A 23,320-nucleotide genomic window follows, 5' to 3' on the forward strand; every position below is an offset into this window, starting at 1 on the left:
AGCTATGCTTTGATCAGTCATCTGGAGTTGGTTATTGCTAAAATGTTTCATTAACGCGACTCAAATGAGAAAAAAAGGGAACAGCCTTGAAGCTCTTTGCCCTTTCCACGTTCACTTTAATACTGTCCTTTCACAAAAATACAAGAATAATTTGAACCCGTTTTGGCCAAACAATGACTAAAAAAAGCAGAACAATATTAATATAATTCAAATAATAAAGTAAAAACCTGTATCGAGGGTAAATAGTGAGCATGAATGTCGAAATACTTTGCAAAGAGAGAACAAACTGCACTATTAAGCAGAATTGGTATTCATTGGGACTTTGCATGCACTTATCAACTTGTGTTAAGAGCTCAAATTCAGAAGCGAAATGACTGAACTAGCCCCTGTCAGCATCACAGTGCTACAGTGATCCGCCCTTGTGATGTGGTTATTGGCTTCAGAAGCAGATGCTTCTTAATTACACAACAATTTGTAAACTTCTTCACAAGCCCTGTGAAGCTATAATATGATTATAATGAGCACAGGAAGCTGTTTTTGTTAATGTGCCACTGTTAGTAATATATAGCTTAATCCCGTGCTAAAAGTGTGTGTATCTCTGGCCCACACACAGCACATGTGTTGAATCAGAAAGAAAACTAGATAAGGGGTCTAACACAGTCTTGAATACACACACATATACATACAAACAAACACACTGCAAACACCAGTGATACACAAGATCGAATAAAGCTACCAGTCGTCTTTTTACAACTGGCATCTTGCTTTAAGAATAGTAATTACTGCACACGCCTTTTTATCTGCGGCCAAAATTAAATGCCATAAATCTTAGCCATGAAGGACAAACAATACTGCATAGTTACCATTCAGTTTGCAATTAAGGGCTGCTAAGATTTACAGCTCAGCTCAATTAGCAGCCATTTCAGTTTGTGATTAAATAGATAAACAGTGATTAAACAGTGAAATTAGTTAAAAGGAAGGATCTTGTATTTAAAAAGGGGGATCAAAAGGGTCATCTTCTTTGTCAGAGGCAGGTGTTTCTCTGTACTGCAGGGATGTCATGCAGTATCAAAGACCAGGTGCTCACCCGTCATTGGACCTCTCTACCTCCAGATATGTCTATTTCTGATAGCTCTGCCATGCCCCCTGCATCAGGAATCACCTCTATCGTACTGGCAATTCACAAAGCCTTTTAGCCCATTAGCAGAAACACATTCATTCATTTTACAAATCTAAGAATACATATGTAAGATCACTTGAATAGAATTATTTTATTATTTGTAAATTGGTGTTTTTTTTCTTAATTCATAAAAGTGATATTTTAGAAGTAATTATGGGAAGGCGTTTTTCTAAACTGTAAATTACTGTATTATTTCAATTATTTAGCCACTTGAGTGGCAGCATATGTAAAAGAACTAGAGTGCCATGTATTACCTGCTTTAAACATCTGCCAGTTGATACAGTATGATAGCAGAAAGACACAGGTTCACACAAGGCAGTGTCAAGATCCTAGTGCCTAACACCGTCCAGGGTACAAGATTAACACAACAGTCACTTGTTTATATCATTATTATAAACATACATCAGAAAGATTAGACACAGAACATGTAATTGATGCCTTAAACAAAACAAAAAAAGTGTACTAGGCACATTTTCAACTTATAAATAAAACCAATACCATTTTCTAATCAAGCCAGATGTTAAAAAACAAACAAACAAACAAACATATTTCTCAAATTTGACAAAAATCGGGCAAGAAATATTCCACATTTGTTCTGAGAGAGTATGGCCATCTGATGAAATGACGCAGATCACAACCAGTCCCTTGCACTTGGCAGACAGCAGCACTAGTCAATACGCTGGGATGCTAATAGAACACAATCTCCTCTAGAGCCGGACATTCCTACCAATTAGCCTTTTTCACTGGAAATGAAAAGACACCATTCAACAGCGCTGGCCATCTGCATTTTTAAGCTGTGGTTCAATTATGCTCATGGTCTCTTGGCAGACAAATATTTCCTGGTGATCCAAACTTCATAGATAGGAAAATGGAAAGGACTTTTAGCGAGTGCAGGAGCAGCGACTCACCTGCTGTTTCAACTGGTGAACCAGCCTGTCCTTCTCCCGCTTCAGTGCCATCACCTCTTCCTGAGTCTTCTTCTTCTTGGATGAAGACAGCTCCAGTAAGGCAATGTTTGCGTCTTTTTCACTGATGGCCGCTAGCAGTGCTTCTTGCCTGTTGAAAGAGACGAGACACGGCAATGATTTTTTAGTACTGCTACTTCAATATGAAGGCAGAGGCTGAACGATTTAATAATAATAATAATAATAATAATAATAATAATAATATAATACATGTAGGAAAATAAACCACTGTTAAATGCCAGAGTCAAAAAACTATGAGCCGCAGACAAGCAGCTTACACTTGGTCACAATTGTGTGGTTTATTTGTCAGAAAAGTACATGTTTCGCAGGCTCGCATTCTGTGTGTTCCTGACTATTCACTACTTTAACAGAGAAAATGGCAATTTTTAAATTCTCATTTTTAACTTGGTTTGTAGAGCTAAATGTGTTGGGAGACCAGTAAATACATAATACTTGAACATTTTTAACTAGAAGCCTTACAGAAAAGCCATCTGGCAGGATGTAGCTAATAATACACAACTTGCCATATACACTGTACTGTACCACAGTTAGTCACAGCACATGTCGGCATCTCAAGGATTTTTCAATGAAATACAACATGGGAATGTTATCCTATTCATTTTAATACAGAGGGAAGAATACAGCAAGGTGGTTTCCGATGTATTGTGCAGGTTCCAACTTACATTTCTTCCAAGTTTATTCTTTTTTTTACTTGTCACTGATTACAAAAAAATATATATCAATTCAATAACAATACTGTAACAAAAAATTATAATAATTAAAACAACACATCAACATAAAAGTAAATACAACTTGATAACTGATGCCTCCTTAAAGATACTCAACCTTTTCTGCCATCCACAACAGACCTGCACTGTACATGCTGAAACATTAGGCAGAGAATGGATGGATTCTTCTGTGATGGAGAGTTTTTTTTTTTTTTTTTTTAAACAGGAATGCATGGTTTAATTTTTCTCAGGATGCATTTTCATAAGAAGATAGTAACATTGTTTGAAAATTGGAAAACTTTTCTAAAGAACTTCTGTTCCTAACCTTGAAGCAGTTAACACTAATGGACTGATCTGGGGGAAAACTGCACTTACTGAGTTTGGCATGTCAGAAAGAGACATCTTTTGAAGGAGGAAAAAAAACAGCTGACACAGACACTGTACCAACATAATTATGTTCCCCTCAATTTATGCAGAAGCTACTGTATTATCACTGTGATGTTTTTAAGAGAATCATATGCTTTTAAAGTTAGCAATAACTTTAACTTTGAGATATGAACCAGGGTACAAAAGCACCTATATGTGTTAGACTCAATCATAAAAGTCACCATGTCAAAATGTTTGTGTATTAGATCATCGTTTATTTCGATTTCTTAATGGTACAAAACAAATCTAATTACACTGCGATGAAGTCCTTACTTGAGGAATATGTCCATGAAAAAAGGAAAGAAAAAAAATAATAGCTGCTGCATTTTATTATCTTCTAGCTAATGTACAGTCATGCTGACCCTTGACTCACTTGAGATGAAAGTCTACAGTGTGTAATACAGGGAGGAGGCATGCCACCTGTTTGAGGCTGGTGGAAATGCCAGTCGGTCAGGAAAAAAAACCCACTGTGGCTAACCAGATTAGGTCATTCAGTCTAACCAATTTTTTTGCATGCAACCTAGCACCACAATGGGTTCTGAGTAGGAGAACCAAGCAGAGGATGCAGAAACCACTGCATATGTGTGATGCAACTAGATCTAGTCTGAAATGTTCGCACCCTCATACGTTTCATATAGTAAAAGCAAAGCAAAGTGTAATAAAGCACAGTTAAAGCATGGTAAAGCACACACAAGCACTGTGAAGCACAGATAGGTAAGGTAGATCTTATTAAAAAAAAACAAAAAAAACTGACAAACCAGGGTAAACTATGGTAAATGCATAGTATAACCATTAAAAAAGCATGGTGAAAGTGCAAAAATATAGTGCAACAATAGTGTGGTAAACTTTCATAAGAGTAACTATGATCCATTAACCTGAGGAATAAAAACTAAACAAAAAAGCATAAGCAACGGGAGCTGTATATGACTATCTCCAGCCTCTTCAGATCTTTTTCAGTAGCCACAAGTCCTCTTACTGGATCAAAGTGGCGGGTTCCAGTCAGTCCACAAGTGTGGGGTTTGCAACTCTCAGGGGTCTACTGTGCAGATGACTTTTGGGTGTGAATATCACAATAAAGATTTCATTAAAACCGTTTGTGAATAGAACCAGTTTTACGGGTGTCTGACTCCACTGGCTGCATGCTAGGAGACTCTTCAGTGAAGAGGCTCAAGAAGTCTGCAGCTGGGCTCTTTCTTCACCCCTGAGGTCACTTCACTCAATCACATTTTAAAACAACACCCCCCAAAGTAGAGAGATAACTCACAGTGGATGAGCTCCCAGTAGAAATCCTCAGAAGGTTCTCACAGTGTTACTGCTATATTCATTAGTCAAGAATAGAATGTCACCAAGAGGCCATGTGTTCCCACATTCAGGATGAATAATGACCTGCAGTGCACTAATGCAAAAAGTAGATGCCAAATAAATCCCTATTTCCATTATATCCCGTCCTTTTTGTTTAGAAAAGAATGTCAGTGACAATCAATCTTCAACCGTTGCTTTTTACAGGTTTAAAGTGTACGAGAAGCAGGATGACGACAAAATTACAGGCGCTTTTCCTTGTATACCTGCACTAAGTATTATTATTATTATTTATTTTTACTGTTGTTGGCAGGTTGTTATGCTGTACAAACAATAAGCTGTTCTCTAAACCAATCTTGCTTGTATTCATTACTTCACAATGCCAAAAAGATTACAAAGCAAACACCTTCTAGTTGCTTTGAAGATATTTGTTTTACTTTTGTAAAATATTTATCTCTGCTCTTCTGTTTAATAAGCAGACTGGCAGATGCCCCTTTTAACCTTGCGTGGGTGGAATTTAGATTACAGTACTGTATGTCTGAACTTTGTTTTTCTTTTGACCTAATATTTCCAGCTCTTAGTTTACAATAGTAGCATGCCACCCAGTACCTTCCATTTATAAAACTACACTGTCTGTTTTCAGCAAAACAAATATTTGCTTTGAAAAGTTCAGTAATCTTTGCAGGACACGTCACATCGTAGGCATGTGTATAAAGAAAATCATTTTAAAGCAGATATTTCAGGAAACAAAACCAAACTAAACAAAAATCTACATTTACAAACATTTGTGACTTTCTTTCACAGACAGGCCAATCAAGGCTTCAAGGCTGTTCTTGATGCAGAGACCGAGACCAAATGTATGGTCCAGACAGTGTTGACAAGACTGGATCCAGTTAGAGAGGTGCTGGATAATGCTCTAACATGCCTGAAGTAAAATGGCTGCTGAAAACACTACATAGCCATTTTCAATAAGGGCAATATGCATTGGCTTCAGAAGAAAGAAGCAAACCCTGAGGCTACACCTCTCATTCCTCCTGGGAAAGCTGCTCCTCCAGATCTGAGGGCAGTAGCTCCCTGGTAGCAATGAAGCACACACAGGCAGTGTGTAACAGCTGCTTTTGCCTTCACAGAGAAGAAGCTCTTTTCCCTTAGTTTTAGTCCACACTGTAAAAAACTCTGCTGCAAAAATAAACTCGGAAAGCCATATTCCTCTGGAAATCAGTGCAATATTTTTGGCGCATATTATCTGAATAACATCTGGACTGGCCTAGTTTATTCAATTGATCGTGTCTAGCTTAGATTGCTGATGTGGATTCTGAGATTAAATCGTACCATTAATCAAACTGCCCAAACTGAATATCAATCGGTCTGCCAACACCTTGCATGCTACTATGTTAAAGTTTTTTAAAAATGAAAAAAAAAAAAAATTCTGAGCAGAGCAGATTTACCAGTAAGAAGATGTAACAGAAAGACAGCATCTTATAAATCTACACACATGCATTTATAGCGTAGGCACTCTATTATCTGGCTATAAAACTATGACTTTTAGGATAGGGACAACAGGGAAAACACCTGTTTTTTAATCTTTTCTACAGAGAGACAAATAACAATATGAGGATAACACAAAGACAGAAAGAATGCAAGAAGAAAATGGGTTTGTGGAGGCTTGGGTCCTGTATAGAGTATTTTATCAAAGTGTAGTCTAAACAGATGTCAAGGGGAATACTTCTTTAACAAATATGGGCAGAGAATGGAGGACTAAGTGTTGAGCGTTAATAAACATTTTGCCAATATTAACAATGGACCGAAACGATGTGGTTAATGGAGGTTTTATAGAATCATCCTGTCATTCAGTAACACCAACAACAGATTAAACAGACATTTTATTTCCTCCTATTCTTTAATAAAAAGTGTTTCTATCTAATAAAAATAATAATACTCTTAAAAGGCTCTCACCTAAATCACTCTTCAGCTCAGGAGCTCTACACATTACCCCACCTTTCTGAAACTCCTCAGTGGACGCAAAGACAAATAGCCTCTTATTAATCATGTTGACTGTGGAAATATGTACTGTGGTTTCTTACCGTGATAGTGTATGAGAGCTAGAAATCAGGAAAAGAAACAATGTGACTTGGCCTACATTGAGTATGTAATGTTCAGTCAAAGTGATTACCAGATTATTAGGTGGCTACAATACTGCTATTTTCAGTGTCTGCTGGAGCACTTATCATTTCTGGTAAGAATCTGTTGTGAGCCACCTTTGAAATGGTGATGTTAAAAAAATAAAACCTTTCCAGAATTAGTTTTTTAAATAATTACCACCCCCTAGTAAACTTAAGCTTTTGTTTTAGCAACAGGAAGGTTTCTTTACTACTGATTTTCAGAATCTAATATGCTTTAGCTTCCTGGTCACTAATTAATACATTTACAATGTACAGTCTGCCCAGGTTCTAAATTCCAGATGAAGAATTTTTTTGTGGCTCGGTCTCTTTAAAGTGCAGACTGTCGATCGTGATGAGGGAGTTCTTCTTCAGGTCATAACAAAGGCACCTTATTTTGATTACCCACAGCAAAATATTATGCTTTTTTCTTAAACTAATTGCACTTCCGTGTTTTAAGAGAGCTACTTTTAATACAGCACTTGGAGTATATCATTATTAATTTAAATCAACCGATGCGGACCATAGTCTGGGGGCTGCTTTGATGCAGATGTAAAGTGCCCATGACCTGATTCCAATAACAAAGCATTAGAGTAAATATACACACTTAATTGTAGTGGAACAGGAAGCTGGTGACTGGTAACTTTCCACCAAACTTTAAATCACGAGGCTCTAAGAGTCTGTGGGTCAAGTAAGGATTAATTGAACAGCTTGTTGTCTGCAGCCATACCACCTTGTAGCCTGATCTCGGGATATCTCAGGGGTTATGTCAAGGTTGGACAGTAGATGAGACCCTCAGTGGTGCAGGCTCTATATGGAGAGCTGCTGGGGATTCTGCAGGGAGAACTGTCTCCTTTATCAAAATTCCGAGCATGGTGTATGAGCATGGTGTATGAGTTCAGGTGTGGGTTCTGCATGTCTGCTCTTCTTTGGATATCATAGTCCCATGTCAGTTCACACCCTGGTGTCCTGGCATCAGTCCACCCCTTCCACATTCCAAATCACCACTACAGTATCGTTTGACACGTGATGTGAGACATGCTGATAATGTATTTCACCCCATAGGGGGAAGCAGAACAATGGTAACTTTCTCATTGGTTGTGTGATGGGATCTGAGGCACAGAAATAACATCTAACAAAAAAAATAAATAAAAATGAAATACTAAGTGTAAGCTTACAGTTATATGAATCCCTCTTACATAACCCTTAATGTTTCTAGTGATGGGAAGGATTCTGTACAAACACAGGACAGCCCTTTGTAATGGTCGAAAAGGGAGACAAGTGTTAAAGCAGTTGGAAAGGTCAATGCTGCAGCACTAAGAAATATGCATGAGTGTACAAGGGCGAGCTTTAAAATACCCAACAAATCATTTATGTAATTACAGTTAGAACGTTTTCACATTTTGACCATAGTTGGCAATTTTGAAACTTCTGGCTCTGATAATCACATGCACTGGCATTCATTAAGAAAATCAGTGAGATCGTGGAAATAAAGAAACATGTGAACTCAATTTCCAGAATCTCATCAAGCAGCTTCTTGAAGGATCCCAGGGTGTCAGCTTCAACAACATTACTGGGGAGTTGGATCCAACCCCTCACAATTTTCTGTGTAAAAAAGTGCCTCCTATTTTCTGTTTTGAATGCCCCTTTATCTAATCTCGATTTGTGACCTTGTTTCTTTTTTCAGGTCGAAAAACTCACCTGGGTCGACACTGTCATTACCTTTTAGGATTTGAAATGCTTGAATCAGATCGCCGCGTAGTCTTCTTTGTTCAAGACTGAATAGATTCAATTATTTTAGCCTGTCTGCATATGACATGCCTTTTAAACCTGGAATAAATGTGGTCGCTGTTTATGACACTCTTTCTAGAGCAGCAATATCCTTTTTGCAGCGTGGTGACCAGAACTGAACACAACATTCTAGATGAGGTCTTAATAATGCATTGTAATCCCTTGATTTAAATACAAAACTTTGTACTATATGAGCATTTTGTTGGCTTTTTTATAGCTTCCACACATTGTCTAGATGAAGACATTTCTGAGTCAACATAAACTCTTAGATCTTTTTCATAGATTCCTTCTTCAATTTCAGTGTCTCCCATATGGTATTTATAATGGACATTTGTATTGCCTGTGTGCAGTACCTTACACTTTTCTATATTAAATGTCATTTGCCATGTGTCTGCCCAGTTCTGAATGCTGTCCAGATCATTTTGAATGACCTTTGCTGCTGCAACGGTGTTTGCCACTCCTCCTAATTTTGTGTCGTCTGCAAATTTAACAAGTTTGCTTACTATAACAGAATCTAAATCATTAATGTAGATTAGGAAGAACAGAGGACCCAATACTGATCCCCGTGGTACTCCACTGGTTACCTCACTCCATTTTGAGGTTTCTCCTCTAATCAGTACTTTGACACATGGTTGATCTGCGGCTCTATACCTCATCAGTGTCTCTAGAAAGACATTTCATGGCACAAATGGTTTGGTTGCGTAGCAACCCCATACAAGCTGCAGCAGTAGACGATGTGCAGGGATTCTATAAAGTTATAAGGTATTTCTATGACAACTCAGGGTCAAGCACAGAACATAAATCAATGGCAATACCTGCTGTATGGCTCCCATGATGAGTATGGATCAGACTTATAGTTCTGAGAGGGGAATACTTCTTTAACAAAAAGGACTGTTTCAAAACTGTAATTTATAGTCAAACGGGAAATTAGAAACATCCCATGACTGCAAAATGTTTTCAATTATTATTGTTGTTATTAATATTATTATTATTGGGCACCACATAATCTATCTTCATAAATTAAGTTATATCACTATACTATTTTATAAAGCTGTAGAACATTGACATTAGACTTATTTTCCTTAATTGTAAACTCAGTCTACAGAAGATGTTACTATAAGCTTTAGCACTTTTTAGCACTCAAAATAAATGTGTTTTAAATAACCAAGGCATGTTATGTGTGTTTTCATTTTTAAATTATAATATACAAGACAAACAGTTTATTAACCTGTACTGCAAAAAAAAAAAAAAAAAGGATTACTGAAGCATTCCATTTACGACAGATATTCATGTTGTGACTGGTCAGGAATAACCCTATTTATTTCTTGTATTCTATAAACACTGATACTGCCCATGTATTTACAGTATTGCACACCAGGGATTGCAGTGCTTCTCACAAAGGCATTTTCTTGTGTTCTTTAGCCTTTTTAGGATTTTAATTGGTCAAATGCCAAAACAAGTATACAGGCAGACATGTATTAAGCATCACTGTCTGGGACAGCTGTCATTACCTGGTAGATAGTTTGTTGTGGTGACAACAGGATAATGATCGCTCCGTAAGGGTTACAATATCAATCATTTACAAAATAACCGACTTCTTCCTGCTTTGTGCATTTCAAATGTTCTCGTGGATCAGTCTTTACGCTACAGTAGTTTTGTTTCTGCTTTCAAAATAGTCGTACATTCATATTATATATATATATATTATCTATATATATATATTTTAGATATATATATATATATATATATATTTAATTTATTATATATATATAATATAATAGTATATAGTTGGTTTTGGGCTTTTAATTGGATGTCTTGGTCTTACATCATCATCACTCAATGCAGAGCTAAACATGTACTGTATACTAGATGTGTCATCGCTGTTAATTAACAAATGGTACACATGTTTCGCTTCTGGTAAAAGAAACAGTGCTTTGGGGAAATTCCAGTAGGTTTTTTAGCCTGGGTGACATACATGATCTAAATGATACACATTTAAACGTCAATCCAAGTTCTGTTGCATGTCAATAAGAGGCTACCATTTTTACATGAGTATGTTGAATATGTTTACTAAGACTAAATGGTCGTATCCTGTTCTCACAAATACTTAATAGATAAAAAGTCACCTATGTAGAGCCATTCTACCTTCGTTCTAACGCTTAACTGCATCTGGATGGGTATGAACCAGGTATGAAGAAACTTCAGAAAATCCTGAAATGTCATGCTTAAACATCACAACTAGGCCACTGATAGACACTGGGAGTTGATTTTTAAAACAAGGGGAAAGGCTGAAATAAAAAAAAAAAGTGAAATTGGTTATATACATGCAAGAAGCAACTTAGCAACACCGAGCAGCAAATAAAACTATATATATATTGTATATGTTTCCTTGCTAGTTTTATAACATAACGTTATTTCATACCTCTTCAAATGTGCTCCAAACAGGAGACTGATAGCTTTTACAAAATGCATACAATGAGCACTTTTCCTGAACCATCATTTCTCCAGGATTGCTATGAAGGGGAAAATAAAAAGGAAAACAAAAACAAACACAAACAAACAAACACAATTTCAAGTCAGAGAGCCAAGGTATGTCCACCAACTCAAGTCAACCAAAAGGAACAATCACACTATTCTCACTGTTACTGAACCACTGCTAACCTGTGTTGGCTGCCATTCCACTTTTCTGTCTGTGCACAGCACAGCATTTTTGTATCAAGGACCTATTGCATTTTGTAACACTGATGGCATTTGTCAATACAAAACAGTTGATTAGTTAAACAGCACTACTAAATCTTTGTGGATTTGAAGTCCCTCTCTGTTTACAGATTCAACATGTGTGATAACTAAAGAAAACCAATTGCGTTCCCAATGTGTGAGTGCTTCATACAAGGCACAGAGTTGTTCCTGTCTCCTCGAATGCTAACACTCAATTAACGGCATGGAAATGGAGTGCTCTGAAGAAATGGAACAGAAATGAAGTGCTCCCGTTGTGATGGTGCTATAGGTTACACAGTATTGGGTAATACAACCTTGTCTCTAATTGGGCTACCACTGGATTTGTGCCAATAAAACGCCACCTCTGAACCATTAAGGTTCAAAACGGCTCTGCATCTTGCCAACACCTAGTAATACTTCCGCCAGGAAAACAGGAACAGTTTTAGACCTTTTTTTTTTTTTTACGGCCTTCACAGAATCATCTGGTGAAGGCATTTGTGTTCATGGTTATGTTTTGCTTTGCTCATACTGCTTAATTAGCTTCTCCTTGTCTTAACGACGTTCAAGCAGTGTAAGGTTTCGATAAAATGCTGCCAGTTGCTGCATAGGAAGTTGCTCTCCATGACATGATGTTTTTCAAACACACACACACACACACACGAGGGAGAGGAACCACAGCTGGCACACTTTAACTCTCCATCATTTTAAAAAGGGTAAAGGTCAAAATAAGTATGAATAACACCGCAAGCTTCTATTCTCACTACCTTGGGATAAAAGACTAAACAGAGGAGAATTTTTCAAAACATTTTACACCATAAAGCCCCGTTTTTTTGACAGCACATGTAAAATAATCCAGGCCCGGTGAAAAACAATACGATTTTTCCTATAAACATCTTGCCTTGTAATCCTTCCAATGGTTACAGATTTTTTTTTTTTCTGTAACAAGCTCTTCATTTGTGTTTACCTCCTTGTGGGCAATAGCTGCCAGCCAACCTGCAGGCACTCAGCTACACTGACTATGGTCCTCTTCAATCCCATACTTGCAATGGTAAAAGAAGAAAAGCTTCAAAACAAGCTTTAATATGAAACACTCTAATTAGACTATGACACCTGTTACATAGTGCGGCAGTGATTTATTCATTCGGTCATTCATTTTATTTAGGTGCTGATGCCAGAAAGCGAAAGGCTGGAGTTTCTTGAATCAGACCCCACATTTCTGAGGCTAATTCCTTCTTCCAAGCTCTGTAAACCAACATGTTCGACCTTGTTTTGTTTTAAAATGTACTCCTTAGCAAAGCCATATGTTAGTCAGGTCACAATAAAGCAGATAATTCTCAAAAGTTATCAAATGAAACCCCCCCCCCCCCCCCCCCCCCCCCCAAAAAAAAAAAAAAAAAATAGTCAGATTTCGGGTCCCAAATAATCTAGTCTGCATTGCCGGTCTCTAAACCTAATCTGTAGAAAGATAATTTGAATATTTCCATTTTTAAAATCAATTAATAATTAATAACATTAATAAAACCCCTACGCCTATTTCAAATAAGCGCCCAATTGGTTAACTAATAACTGCAGCTATGCCTATGAAAGATTCCACATAAATGAGGCACTGTCACAAAGACGGCTGCAGTGGGTGACATCAGACCAGAACTAGGAACCAGAAAATAACAACAGAGAGGTGGGGTATGGAGCACAGTATTTAAAAACGAAACAGAGAGAAAATAAAAGGTTGAAAGACAAACGACATGGCACTCGTAGCCAAAACAAAAAGACAAACAAAACGGATTATACAGACAAAACACAGTGAGCTTGTATTTTAACTATTAACTCCGTCTCCGTCTCCAATCCCGTTCTCCACTCACTGAACACACAACCCCGAGTGAGTGAAAACATGCAGCTTTTATGCAGCTGTATCGAGACTTGATTGCTAATCAATCATTCAATTGGAGCAGCGGTACAACTGCACTTGAATTAATAAAGTGCAATTCCCCGTGCTCACATATTATTACTTAGAACATAAGAACATAAGAAAGTTTACAAACGAGAGGGGGCCATTCGGCCCATCCTGCTCGTTTGGTTGTTAGTAGCTTATTGATCCCAGAATCTCATCAAGCAGCTTCTTGAGGGATCCCAGGGTGTCAGCTTCAACAACATTACTGGGGAGTTGATTCCAGACCCTCATAATTCTCTGTGTAAAAAAGTGCCTCCTATTTTCTGTTCTGAATGCCCCTTTGTGACCCCTGGTCCTTGTTTCTTTTTTCAGGCTGAAAAAGTCCCTTGGGTCGACACTGTCAATACCTTTTAGAATTTTGAATGCTTGAATTAGGTCGCCACGTAGTCTTCTTTGTTCAAGACTGAACAGATTCAATTCTTTTAGCCTGTCTGCATATGACATGCCTTTTAAGCCCGGAATAATTCTGGTCGCTCTTCTTTGCACTCTTTCAGAGCAGCAATATCTTTTTTATAGCGAGGTGACCAGAACTGCACACAATATTCAAGATGAGGTCTTACTAGTGCATTGTACAGTTTTAACATTACTTTTTACTTTTTACATTACAACTTTTTACTTGTACATGAAGTGCTGTGAAATCCTCGTGCCTAAATACAAATATACATTTTAAACACTCATGTTACACAGACCTGTTTATATCCCGTGTTCCAATGACTATACACCAACATTAACACACAACATACAACACAAAATACACACAGGGGTGGGCACTTTGCCACAGGCATGCTTTGAAAATCATTGTTAAATACAACACTATGCCAATGCCATGCACAAAAACAAACATTAGCACTTAACCAGTTTACCAACTGTCAGCCTTACTTACAGCATATCATTTGCAAAAATGCTTCACACAATAATAATCTTTTTTTTAAATGAGGATTATTAGTATTAATCAATCAATCAATACTTTACTTATATATTGCCTTTCATACAAAAAGTATATCAAAGTGCTGTACAGAACAAAATATAACACGTGTACAGAAATGAAAGAAAAACAGAGTTTAGAATTCAGTTTAAAGGGCCAATGTAAAACAGAAGAAAATCTAAATATAATATATTTCTAGATATTAAATTAAATTCTCTATTAAAGAGAAACAGTTTAAATTCAATTTTGACAAAGTCAACTGTTGGCAGTGCAGTCCACCACCTGGAAGCTCTTCCTAATATAATCTCTTTATTACCGTTACAGACAACTGCATATAAACAGCATGCAATGTCACTCTTCTTTAATATATTTTAATTTAATATCACACCTTGAGTCCTGTGATGCAATTCAACACACTTACTTTATTACAGTACATCCTCATCTCACAAAATGCCAGACTCCCAAATGATCATTTCATAAAAACATGGGAACACAAAACAATACATTGTCTGCCAAATACTGAACAAAAACTGATAAGCACTGTATCAGAGCCTGGGAACCCCTGCAATAATCCAAGTTCTATCACACAGCATCACTGCTCTCTACTCACTGTACTCCATCACTTTCACTTCTTATTTTATCAAGAACAGCATTAGATATTATAAAGGTTACAGTTTTCCATTTCTTGCATTTGTTTGTCCTGCGAGACATTTTTCAATTTGTAAAAATAAGTACTCCTAAATTGCCTATAGTTTTCCGCCTAATGCACTTCAAGCAGTTACTGATACTGCACTATTTTATAAAGAAGTAATATGGGTGGTATGACGACATCACACATAGCTGCTCCTGGCATTTTAACTGTTAGGATGCTGCCCCGTCCTGCAGCACAGCACTCGCCACAGTCCTTCCACAACTGGAGGATAATCTTCTCTGCCGCAGAGTCCGCACAGTGTCTTGTCCACTAAAGTGGCCTGGCTCTTAATGCATCCTTGTAAAGCTGTGTGAACAGTCTGAGAGGGCACAGTCCCCTGGTGAAGCAGTCGTGTGGTGGTTAGGTAGTTACAGCTACAGTGGCTGTATGGGGGTCTGAAAATGGAGAAATTATAACTGACATTATATATACACTACATGACATAATGTAAGGGGCATGACTTAAAGCAGTTCCCAGAGCAGACATGGCTCATGACTGCTGATATAACAAATTGTTGAGGGAAGTCTTCAATGCTAATAATACAAAACAAAAATAAAAAAGGATTGAATGTAAAAACCTCTCCAGGAAAAACAAGGCCACATTAGCTTAACACTCGGCTTAAAGTGTAAGGTGAGCCAAAGGCTATCCAGAAAGGAAGATTTAAAAAGAATAACAATATATAAATAAGTAAATAGCCTGGTTAGAAATTGGAAGCAAAATACTGTTAATAATGCAGACACATTGGAACAATTTTGTCTGACCCTTGAATCAACTGTTGCACTGCATTTAATAAAATAAAGATCAAACTACATGCATGGACTTTATCCAAAAAGGAAAAGAAAAAAAATACTTCTATGTATAATTCAATTTTTTCCCCAAACAGTGGCAATCCAATAGACCCACAAGGCTGAATGAAGCAGGGTTTTTTCATACCCCAGACTGTAATGGGAGGCTGGACTGGGGAGTTCACAAGCGCAGCTGACAAGAGTGATAGGGTTTCTCTAATAAGAAGCTGTGTGTGGCAGACCTCGTAGAAGACTTCTGAATCAAGTGTGTAATGCTTGGGGTATTAACTTTAAGGCTCATTTAAAAAGAAAATGCAGGCCTGCTATTCTGGAACTTCTTTTGTAGAAAAGAAAACTGAGAGGCATCAAAAGCAAGAAACTAAAAAAGAAAATGCATTAAAACCGCATGCCAACTGAACAATGACGCAACAAAATAAACAAAGAAATAACGCATAAAACTACCTAGATGAAAAAAAAGGCTGGAATAATTCAATATCAACCTGTCAGTTGCCACGCATCTGACCATTGTCTTAGTCCCAAGATTTTGCAAATGTAGCGCCACATTTAGGTGGCTGGTTGTCTGAGACATAATTAGAATTACATATGTATCATATTCATAATCACCTGATGACCCCTGTGAAGGGCTCCACCCAGCTCATTCCAGATGGTTGCCATGCTGAGGCGCTAGGGAGACCACACTTTGGTTGGTCCCAGGAGCCAGCATTACACTTCAGCCATCAATACTGGGCAAATTGGAAACCTATGCCTATATTATTTAATTTTATCTTGGCAAAAGTCGAGTCCAATATTAGCAATAAGCAAACAAATCTCATGTAATAAAACAATAATACAATAATACACTAATAATACAACAATCCTTGTACTTCACCACACACCCAAGGAATATATATATATATATATATATATATATATATATATATATATATATATATATATAGATATATATATATATATATACAGTGCTGAGAAAAAGTTTGTAAACCCCAATGATAATTATGGAAACTCCATCGTTTTAACATGATAGCCTTCTTGAATCAAAACCAGTCTTTTCTTAAATATTCAATATTTTTATACTAACCAATTTCATGTCTTTTGAAACAAAATTATGGATGAATTAGACAAACAATGAGTAATTAAGATTCAGGGTATGTGAAAAAGTAAGTGAACCCCTGGTTTTATCAGCTCAATTAAGGGGATAATTAGAATCAGGTGTTTAAATAATTAGGTAGATCTTCAGGGGTGAGTTTGGGAGGCCCCACCCTATTCAAAGATCAGAAACTTTGTGAGTTTGGTCTTCACCATGCAGGGGTGTGGAAACACGTCATGCCATAACACTATGTAACACAATTTTTGTTGCTGGGTAGTAAGTGTTATTACAGTATAATCGTAAATCTCGAAAAACTACTCACTTCTAAATCTTTTGTAGTCATATTTGTATTACTTTAGTATAAATACATGTTAATTTGGATTCATATGTTGTTTTTTTCTGACTTTATGTAAATGACAAGACACACATTTGCCCGTTTTCCTATTGGAAATAGTGATATTTTGAAATATCACTGTCCTGGTCACAAAAGCAAAGTTTGTGGGGAATAATAGCCATTTTCTATACTTTTGAGGCATAAGCAATTAGGAAATAACACTTACTACCCAGGAACAAAAAAAAAAAAATTGTTACACGGTGTAATCAAAGTAAATCGCTGAGGACCTCGGAAAAACAGTTGTTGATGCTCATCAGTCTAGAAAGGGTTAAAAAAACATTTCTAAGGATTTGGTGCTCCACCAATCCACTGTCAGACAGATGGAGAAAGTTCAAGACCACAGTCACTCTACCCAGGAGTGGTCGTCCTACCAAAATCTCTCCAAGAACAAACCGGAAAATCATCAAGGAAATCACAAAGAACCCCAGAGTAACATTCAAGGATCTGCAGGCCACTCTCGCCTTGGCTAATGTGAGTGTTCATGACTCAACTATCGGAAAAAGACTAAACAAGAACGGTGTTCATGGAAGGACATCCAGGAGGAAACCACTGCTCTCTAAAAGAACATTGCTGCCCGTCTGATGGTCGCCAAAGAGCACATAGATGATCCACAAGACTTCTGTAACAATGTTCTCTGGACAGACGAATCAAAGGTAGAACTTTTTGGTCTCAATGAGAAACGTTATGTTTGACGAAAACCAAACACTGTGTTCGAACAGAAGAACCTCATCCCAACCGTCAAGCAGGTGGTGGGAGTGTGATGGTTTGGGGTTGCAACAGAAATTTACCATCTTGGTTCTCAAGACCCAGATTGCATGAGAATGATAATTAATTGCAGAATGTCCTGACCATTCTTTAATATTAATGTGCACTAAATCACTGCTACACTTTAACACAGGAATAACTTTTTTTATCGAAATTGGTACCGATGAGAAAAAAAGGAATTTTCAATTAAAACACAACGAGGAATGGTAATTGATGACTTGTATTACTATTTTCCTTATTCCCCATCTTTTTTTCAACCAAATTACTTACTTAGCATATGCATCTATTTCTACCCAAAATTTTTAACTCTTGCTGACTTCTATCAGAAAGGTAATGTTTACAATGCAATTATACAAATGTGTCATGTATATGATCCATAAATAAGCCTATATACTGTATTGTTGGGTCAAACTGCTGGCAGGTTTGTAACCAGTTTGGGGTGATTTTCTCTGCAAAGAGAAAAATAAAACTAGTTCCTCAACATTCTGAACAGAAACTTAGTCCAAAGATTACCAAGCCAAGCAATGACAACCAATTGAGTTAGTACTGCTGTTCTAATGCAAACCTGGGACTGCAGCTTCACAAGATATTATTCACCTGCTATTCCAAAATTACTAATATTGGTTCAGTGGGTGTCACTGACCAGAGCTAAGAAAAATTGAATAACTTGCATGAGTGAAAAAATAATAATTGACTGGCTGCTTTTTTGACAAACATTTTTGCAAAAAGAGTTCTGAGGTCCCAGCATGAGAGACCACATTGCACAGTAGAACACAATTCCCTCATATGCTAATAATTAACAATCTTCTGATTCCAACTTTGCCTTAATTATGTTTTTTATTTGCAAGCCTGTTAAAGAAAAATGTTTACAAATGGTCTGTGTTTTCCGGAACAGGAAATGCAGATGTTCAGATTAGACATTAAAAAAAAAAAAAAGAAAAAAAAAAAATCCTATGAAACACGACCGCCTCTATTCCGAATGCATTAATAAGGTGATGCATTACAGTGTCTCTATAGAAATGAACAGAACATGCCAACCTCAACAGGTGAAATGTTAAATCGTTAAAAAAAATAAAATCTTTTACTGAACACAGGGTTACTCCAAACCTTCCCATAACCCACAATTCAAGGAATGTACGGTAAAAAAAAAATGAAAACGATACAGCGAGCCATGCGGATCTAGTTTAACAGGCCCACTTGTGTTTACAAGGTCTCAGTAAAAATGAAGATCAAAAAGAAATGTTATTAGTATCTGGTCATTTGATAACTGACGACAATTTAACTGTCAATATTTCTTACGTTTATTGTAAAATAGAACAGAAGTCCTTTGCTAGTTTTTTTTTTTTTTCTTTTTAGGAAATTAGACACATCTGTGTTACATGAGCAGTTGGTGCGTAATTTAAAATCATTGCTTTCCCTGTCACGTTTACCAATCTGCAGTGGGTTTAAACAAAGACCTATCAGACATAAAACACAGTGGATCAGAATCTTGTGGTGTGTGACCATATACGTTGGTATGATCATCAGTAATACAACCAGTCGCTAACACCTAGGATACGTTTCATACTGTTCAAAGTGAAGAATGTTTTTTTTTAAATATCAAGAAAATAAACTTGCCTACATCTTCAAACCATGTCTAAACAAAGAAGCTAACAAACTCTGATTAGCACTCTATAATTAAAAAAAAAATATAAGTAGAAGGGCTAGAAGTTACTCAGTGCCTCAATTGTTAACATAGCGAAGAGCACATGTATTACTTCGGGGCATTATTCCCACCTCATTAATCCATCTTTCAGCACAGAGAAGCTCATTGCCCTCGCGGTCTCTGATTGCATCACAGCCGTATCCACAGGGCTTCTTGTTTGACTGGTATAAGTTGCAAACGTAATGGTCAGATTCATCATGTCTGAACTGTGAGTAACAGATTGCAATGCCTTCTCAAGTCTGTTATTTTACTTTAGTATACTGTTACCACAAACAATCTTCAGGCTCCTTTGTTCTGGTCTTATAATTACATTTCCCAAGCTATGCTGCATCATTCTCCATCTATATACACACAGTACTGTGCAAAAGTTTTAGGCAGGTGTGAAAAAATGCTGTAAGTAAGAATGCTTTCAAAAATAGACATGTTAATAGTTTATATTTATCAATTAACAAAATGCAAAGTGAGTGAACAGAAGAAAAAGCTACATCAAATCCATAATTGATGTGACCACCCTATACACACACACGGTGTAGCATGTATGGGGGAAGGCAGCAGCAGGGCTGGTCGGCGAATTAATCACACACAGACCCAAGCCCGATATACGCTCCTTGCAACAATGGTATCGCCAGCTATGCTTTAGGGCAAGAGGTCCCGGGTTCGCGCCCGCCCTCCGCCTGTGTGAGGATTACCTCCCCTTGTGTGATGCGCCTGCCTTTGTTAAACCAGATCGCCACAACATATATGTGTTTTGTGTACTGGACCGACTGCAAGTCCACCAATATAGAGTTATAGAGCTATATACATTTTAATGGGATACATTATTTCAAGGATTGATGTTATTCCTAAGATATTCTATGGGAGGTTGTTTGAATTGTAATCTTTATTTTAAAGCGAAGGGTTTTTCATGACTGGAAACTATCTTAATCATGCAATGACTGCATTGGCAGCTCACTAGGAAAGCATGCATCTTGAATTAGCAACCCCATAGTGAGGAACAGGTATAAAAAAAGCGTAAACTAATCAAATAGACTATTACCTCTGCATAACGGTGGCGGAAGTGTTGTTGATGCCTCCAACAAGTCCATACCAATTACAAGGGACAAGGACATCAGAAATTATTCCAGCCAAGCTCAAAGGCACTGTCTCTTTAAAATGAGCTGTTCCAACTGGGCCCGCTATTACTGTACATTCTGTTCAGGACGTCGTAAAGACCAGTGTCTGGGTTCTGCAAGGCCTCAAGGCTACAAAGTGTTTGTCTTTGTTGTTTGTGCCAATTATAGCATGTCTGGTTTATTTGATCCTGCAGTTTAATGCAAGGAAGAGAGATCTGGGCTGTGAAGGGAAAACAAAATAACAGGAAGCTGAAAAGCCACATGGGCCATCTGATTCTTTCATCCTCCTGACATATGAGGGGTCAGAATAACTCCCTCCCTTACTTTTTGGCAGATTAAATCCTCCAAACAAACTTTTATTGTCAAAATGTGAGTTAATGAATGGGCACGCCGAGAATAAAGTTAATCCATGCATCCTGAAAATGTGTCATTTTCTTTTAGAAGACCTTCAGTGATCATCATTAACACTAAGCTAGAAATAGACTGGGTTCTCATTTACCAAAACATGAAGTGCGACTGGTAGCTATAAATATTGCTACTGCAAATTGGTTACAAATAGATGACACATGATTTATCTTCCAAAGAAATTGAATTACTGTAGTGCTTTCCCTTAAAAGCACAGCTGGCAGTGTTATGAATGACACATCCACACACAGAGAGCACTGTAAAACACACCTTTCCAGCCAGCAGCACTGCACACCAGTTAGGAGAGGTGCTGCACCTGTATTTTGTGTTACTGCTGTACTGTCTGTATGCTCTTAGCATTATGGCAACACTTAATTAAATGCATAGGCATAAAGGCACTCATCATTTTCAATGTAGACAATAATAAGCATTTATTTTTTGTAGGTTATGATTTGGAGAAATACAGTGTTGTGCTGTTATTCCATAGTTCAATAATTAAGCTAGACCATGTTGACAGTAAATTGCACAGATGCTATACTGCGTAAGGGCTTCCACCAGTTGGTTGTTTTCAGTAACTTTGTACTGTTTTAATGTACAAGTCACAAAATGAAAGAGCACTGTAGTAAGCTCGTGCCTAGACATAACCCGAGCAATACAAGACAGCATTCTCATTCAGAAATTACAATTCCCAGAATTCTTGTGTTCGTAATTGACAAAAAAAAAAATAGCCTGAAAGATTGACTTAAAAAAAAACAATATTTGTAGACGTTTAGTGAAGATGTAACTAGAAACACAAAAGCAAGTGTCAAGGAAAGTTCTGTCACAAACTCAATGAGCCAAATGGTTAGTCATAACATTTTTTTTTGTGAAGAGTTACAAAAACCATTTGCTGAAAAGCCTTTGGTCGAGCAATGTAATGGCAGTTTGTTTTCACTGAAGAAACATCTTGGACATGCTCAAACAAAGCAAGCATAAAACAGAAACCATGAATAATTATTAAATGCTTAATACTAGAGCCCCACAAAATGATCTTACATATTTAGTTTAGTTATTTTTTTGGAATGCACTGGTTTTAGATGACATGCAAACACTGTGTCCTCAGCTATCAGTAATTAAAGACATATTGTCTTAAACAGCAGGCTGATAATACACCTGGAAACTCTGGCAAGATTGACAGTATTTTCTGTTTCCTGAATTACTGTTGTGGCCATGCAGCGAGAAATGTGTTGGGTTTTCCTTCTTCTATAAAATATTTTTTTAAAAATCAACCAAGAAAAGAATAGCATGTTCTCTCTCTCTCTCTCTCTCTCTCTCTCTCTCTCTCTCTCCTCTCTCTCTCTCTCCTCTCTCTCACTCTTCTCTCTCTATCTATATATATATAATATATATATATATATATATAGTATATATATATTATATATTATATGATATTATAGTGAGGTTTGTTTGTGTTTTTGTGTGTGTTTGTGTTTGTTTGTTTGTAGGGTGTTTGGAGATCCCGTTTTGGGGTCTCGTTCAGGAGGGCTGGGGGCTTTCACCCGCCGACACGGGGTCCGTTGCCTGCATGACCCCGGGGTTTCGGTGGAGGAGTACCTGGGATACAAAGTCTACTTTTGTTTCATGAATGACTAACATGTGACTCACAGATCTTTTTTTTTAGTTTATTTTCTTTTTTTTTTTTTTAATCAGTAAGTTTAAATGCTGTGCAAGGCTTAGAAAATATAGTTTATTAGTCCTATATAACTTTCAGGATTAATAATGGACAAGGAAGTTATCAGTCTCCTATAATTGAGAATTTCCAGTAAACCGTATATAGAGAGCAGCATGTTTTGCTAGGGTTTGAGTGAGTAACATTTTGAAAATGCACAAATTGCATTACCTGATTAAATTAAGGAGTTTCATGTGTGTAACATTTGCACATTAACATTTAAATCTACAACACCCGGATGGGGGGCCATTCATCAACCAACACAGCCCCGAGCTGAAAGCCTGCCGTCTCATTTGGAAGAACAGAGGCTGGCACTGGACATTTCAGCAGCCCTTTGGACCCATTCTGCAGCTGCACTGAATGCCAGCCAACTTCCCCAAAACTACAACGAGAAGTGTCACATAAAAGCTGTCAGCAAATTATACATCATAGTAGCTGCTGCTGTATTTCCATGTCATACAGTCATCTAAAGAGTTGTGTTGAAGGCTAAGTAATAGGTGATTTCACA

General features: G+C 37.2%; 1 protein-coding gene across 10 annotated transcripts in view; it reads right to left on the minus strand.

Annotated features, from left to right (window-relative positions):
* Positions 1-23,320, minus strand: part of LOC121329395 (ERC protein 2) — a 262,968-nt gene that overhangs the window by 73,598 nt on the left and 166,050 nt on the right. For 9 of the 10 annotated variants that reach the window (XM_041274987.1, XM_041274985.1, XM_041274984.1 and 6 more), the window contains one exon: positions 2,089-2,236. In XM_041274987.1, coding sequence (XP_041130921.1) covers positions 2,089-2,236 — 148 coding nt within the window. Of the gene's footprint in view, positions 1-2,088; positions 2,237-13,980; positions 15,226-23,320 lie in introns of those variants that run through there. The other variant, XM_041274989.1, reaches the window with a different exon arrangement.

Source organism: Polyodon spathula, chromosome 16, assembly GCF_017654505.1.
Source record: "Polyodon spathula isolate WHYD16114869_AA chromosome 16, ASM1765450v1, whole genome shotgun sequence".
NCBI lineage: Eukaryota > Metazoa > Chordata > Actinopteri > Acipenseriformes > Polyodontidae > Polyodon > Polyodon spathula.